The sequence below is a fragment of the Poromitra crassiceps genome (genome assembly GCF_964638095.1).
Source record: "Poromitra crassiceps genome assembly, chromosome: 15".
NCBI lineage: Eukaryota > Metazoa > Chordata > Actinopteri > Beryciformes > Melamphaidae > Poromitra > Poromitra crassiceps.
Window position 1 is genome coordinate 20,012,133 of NC_139634.1, and position 4,872 is coordinate 20,017,004.

At 47.5% G+C, this 4,872-nt stretch overlaps 1 protein-coding gene across 1 annotated transcript in view; it reads right to left on the bottom strand.

Moving 5' to 3' along the window:
- Positions 1-623: 623 nt before the first annotated feature.
- Positions 624-4,872, bottom strand: part of sting1 (stimulator of interferon response cGAMP interactor 1) — a 9,597-nt gene continuing 5,348 nt past the window's right edge. The window contains exons 4-7 of the mRNA XM_083652143.1: positions 3,963-4,071; positions 2,922-3,163; positions 1,625-1,811; positions 624-1,071 (exon numbers count right to left, since the gene is read on the bottom strand). Of these exons, the coding sequence (XP_083508269.1) occupies positions 833-1,071; positions 1,625-1,811; positions 2,922-3,163; positions 3,963-4,071 (777 nt within the window). The 3' untranslated portion in view covers positions 624-832. The remainder of the gene's footprint in view (positions 1,072-1,624; positions 1,812-2,921; positions 3,164-3,962; positions 4,072-4,872) is intronic.

Consider the following 4,872-nt stretch of genomic DNA (forward strand, 5'->3'; position numbering starts at 1 on the left):
TGATGTCTAGTCTAGTGTACATATTTCTGCACACCTTTCTATGCTGCCCCCAGCTATAAATAAGTTGTGATAATGAGTTCAGACGACACTTTTCTACTTTTCCTTTACATATGGTTGCCGTCGGGTGAAAACCTCATATCTCTAAATAAAAGTTAAACTTTGAGGAACTGAGGAAAACGGCTTTGCTTTTACCTTGATTACAATCCATTTCTGGTGTTGTCTTTTTATATTTGTGGCCTACTTGCCGTAATATGTTCTAGTGTAATTGTCAATTGTGTTACGTTTAATATCCCCATTTTGCTCTATTCTTATTAATATCATATCTTTCTTTCATGTATCATATTACTGATTTCTGCTGCAAAGACCCAGTTTCACAGTGAGGATCATGACTGTAATTTCATCTTGTCGTATCTTTTCTAATCTTAAAAGTGCAGTTTTGATGATGATGATGCTCATGAAGATGACGATGATCAAGCAATGTGCCATCCTCTGAACTGGCTCTCTCCCTTTCATTGGTAGCTCTTCAGGTGAAATTAAACGCAAACAAAACTTCTCAGAAATGTTTGCATTTATTTCCTAAATTTAATGCACAGACACATTTTGCTATTGGTTACACACACAACCTATGCAACTAAATTCAATCATCACTACTCACACAGTTCAGCAGTTGTAAAATGCACTACATTTTCTTTTCCTATTCTGAAATCTTGACTGTATGCTTACTGACGAAGAGCGTAATGCTTTGTACCATACATTTTATGCTGGAGACTGTGTGTGTGTGTGTGTGTGTGTGTGTGTGTGTGTGTGTGTGTGTGTGTGTGTGTGTGTGTGGTTATGTGGTTCTTTGGTAATGGTCCGTGGTCTCCACAGCCTCCCTGAGTGGCTGTGGCCTCTCCAGGCTGAACATGAGTGTGGGCTCCCTGCTCATTGAGTCCGGCTGGTGCCAATCACCGTTCATGGGCGCCGTCTCTTGGTGTGGGGGCGGGGTGATGCAGAACTCCTCCTTCTCCTGCTGCAGCAGGTGTCTGAGGATGACTCTGGACAGGAAGTGAGGCTGTTCCTCATGCTCGTCTACAAGGAGAGAAGAACAGCAGGAAGTTGCATAAATAGTTGGGTAATATCAAATTCTGTGACCGTGGAAAGCAAAGGTTTGTTTCTGTGTGTGTGTGTGTGTGTGTGTGTGTGTGTGTGTGTGTGTGTGTGTGTGTGTGTGTGTGTGTGTTTGTGTGTGTGTGCATCTATGGAGGTTAATAAACAAATTTAGCCTCATGCCTCTGGCAAAAATGCTGGCAACTTTTTGAGAGCCCTAAAAGCCAAAAGCCAAAATGCTACCATCGGCTATGTTAGAGATGACCTTTTCAATTGTTTGGCCTACAGTGCTGTACATGGTTTCTGGGACTTTTTGGGACAATTGATGACGTTTTGATTATTTGGCCTATTTCTAACCTTCAAAACCAAGATGGCGTCCAATTCTCAGCTCTGCACCTTCTTAATAGGCTCTAATGAAAGCTAGTGCAAGTTAAGCCAAACCATTGAAAAAGTTATTTCGAACATAGCCGATGATGGTGGCCATTTTGGTTTTACAGAGTTACAGAGGTCAGACACACACAGACAAACTTCCCACCGTTGATCAGTAGGAGGTGGTAGCGGTTGCGGCACTCCAGCGACTGCTCCAGGACGTCCCGCAGGGTCCTGTAGAAGAGGAGGACCTGCTGCCTGCGCTCCGGCTCCCCAAACCCAGAGCCACTCTCCTGGGACATGCTGTACAGGGTCAGCAGGGGCGTGGCATACTCCATCACACACTCATGAGCCTACACACACACACACACACACACACACACACACACACACACACACACACACACACACACACACACACACACACACACACACACACACACACACACACACACACACACACACACACACACACACACACACACACACACACACACACACACACACACACACACAAGGGCAAATGAGACATCCAGACCGAGCTAGATCCTCAAAAGTTTCTAGGACCTAGGCCGGCTCAGCTGGGACTCAGCTGTTGTAGTTCCAGAAATTTTTCAGTCCCATGTTTCACAGGTAGATGGTGCTATTGCTGTGTTTCTCTGTTCACAAGCCAGTTCTAAGGTAGTCTCACTCCCCTATCCGCCTCCCCTCCCTTCCGTGAGAGCGTCTGGCTGCATGGAAACAGGCTACTGGGATAAGTCCTCCCTTGCTCTACAGCTGCTACCCATTGGAGCGAGTGGTTCAGTCGCTGCCGGATGTCTGCTCCCCGCTTATTACAAGCTCTGTCATTGGCTCCGACCATGTCAATCAGAGCTGCTTCCGCTCCCTCCTCTCTGTGTGTCGCTGTAAATAGTGCCCTGCCGCCTCAGTGAAAATAACAACGCTAACTAGCTAGCAAGCTAACGGCAGAAACCTACACGCTAGCTCATTGCTACAGGCTGAAAATGACAAGTTGGATTGTTGGAAACTATTTTCCAAGGGCACTGCCGCTAAGCGCCGCCCATCGCAATTCCACAATGGAGACCTGCGCCGCCAGACTCCTCTCACGGTAGGGAGGGGAGGCTGGCCAGCGAGAATAGTTGTAAGGTTTAACCAGTAAGTGGTACTAATGATGTGTTGGAGAAGGGGGTCAAGTCAAGTTTATTTATATGGTCCTAATTCACAGGCTCAAAGGGGTTCACAGAAAATAGTCTAGCTAAATCTAACTAACAATCAATCCACAGAAATTCCTGTTTCATGTGATTTGCAATCCTCAACCCTGACTTCCAATCACCTGTATGATTCCGGCCTACCTTCCTCTGCTTGTACCTTCCTTGCTGCAGTGTAGACACTGCGCTTGTAAACACGCCTACCTTCCCCTGCTCGTCCAATACACTGTAGACACTGTTTTTAGACACGCCTACCTTCCCCTGCTCGTCCAATATGCTGTAGACACTGTGCTTGTAGACACGCCCCCGCACCCCGGCCCTGTCTATCTGGGTGTTGGGGAGGTTGTCGTGGAAACGGATGTTGTCGTCCTGCTCCTCCAGCTTGTGAGCAATGTTGGCATCGAGGGGGAGAAGGATGAGGAGCTTCCTGGAGCCGCGCCTCTGGAAGGAACCGGCCTGATGGGTGGCACGAAACGCCGCGATGGACTCCTCCAACCCTGGGTGGAGACACACACACACACACACACACACACACACAACACACACCAACCCAATGGCCAGAATAAAATGTCAGCATTGTAGCGTCTAGGCCAGGGGTCAGCAACCTATGGCACGGGTGCCACCTCTGGCACGCGAAGGGTTAACCACTGGCACGGCAGCGCACAGCAGCAATAAGTGCGCAATTGAGATTTTTGGTAGAAATGTTGAAGTGCCCTGTCAAATGACCTACTTCACAGCCATTTGCAATTGTGCAGCATGTTATTTAGAATATTTACCGGAGTGACTCACTCTCTGCCTCTGATCGGTTGCCTTCCATGGCAGCAGCAGAGCAGTAAGACGCCACTCTCTTACAAGATTGCTCTGCCGGCAGCAGAAAGCAGATGAAAAATGCCAGCGAGCAAGACAGAGAAGGACCGTGCTCGTGCTGTGTATACTTCAATGTCCTGATTTTGGAAGGAATAACGTTAAATTGTTGATGTGCGAGTCATTAATCTTGGTGTGGCACACTGATTGACAAGCAAAATTGAAAATTGCACTTCATATCAAAAAGGTTGCCGACCCCTGGTCTAGGCTGTAACCATCCGGAATCTAGCGGGCTAGCTGTGAATGAGCCACACGTGTGTGTGTGTGTGTGTGTGTGTGTGTGTGTGTGTGTGTGTGTGTGTGTGCGTGTGTGTGTGTGCGTGTGCGTGTGCGTGTGCGTGTGCGTGTGTGTCAGTGTGTGTGTGTGTGTGTGTGTGTGTGTGTGTGCGTGCGTGTGTGCGTGTGTGTGCGTGTGCAGTGCGTGTTACTGACGTGGCAGCACCAGTCGCAGGTAGCCTAGGTAGAAGGACCAGGCCAGGCCGTGAGCCACGTTCATCTTCCTCCCCTCACAGATGTCTGACACCTCCACCTCTGACGGACCCTGCACACCCACCACGGAAAAGACAGCCGGGATCATGTTACAGCACTTCTCTAGCTTAGGACCCTGCAGACGCCTTTGGAGGTGTCCCTGCACCTGAGCTGCTCTTTAATAGGTGTGTTAGGAGTCAGTGTAGACAGGATTAGACCACATTCACACAGCATCAGCATCATCTGCAGCCAAAACTCCAGTCCTCCTATTCATTTTAAACACCAGTCCTCTTATTCATTTTAAATGCCAGTTTAAAATGGCTATTATATGTATTCCTGTGGTGTAGGACAGGAAACAGGAAGAGGATTTGTGATGCTGGTGTTGTTAAGTATGGAACTGCTCTAGCGACTCTTTGTGGACTCACAGGTTTCAATTTCTAAACTCAAATGAACTTTATTGTTAGGCTGGTGTCAACGGTTCTTTACCAGAAATCTTCTTAATGGAGTTTCTCGCTGGAGTTCTATGTGAATGAATTACAGATTAGTTTCTTTTCAAAGACTCACAACCATGTCAGAAGCATTTTCTGGGGCACTGGACTCGAGACTGAAGGTCTTTCCTTGTAAGATATTTTCGGAGTATTTTCCGAATCCTGAAATTGATTTCAAAGTAGTTGTGAAAGCCCAGTGGGAACAGGGTCGCGAAGCCCCAGGTCACGATGCCCTGTCCCTCTACTTTCCTATAACCTGCTGTGCTGGTCCAAGACTCCTTCAAGTCCTGTGCTTGGAAATTGAATCAGTTGCTATTGCAAGGTTTTGAGTTTTTTCCATTACGCAGCCCTATAGTGTGCATAGTCGTGGATGAAGTACTTGAAAG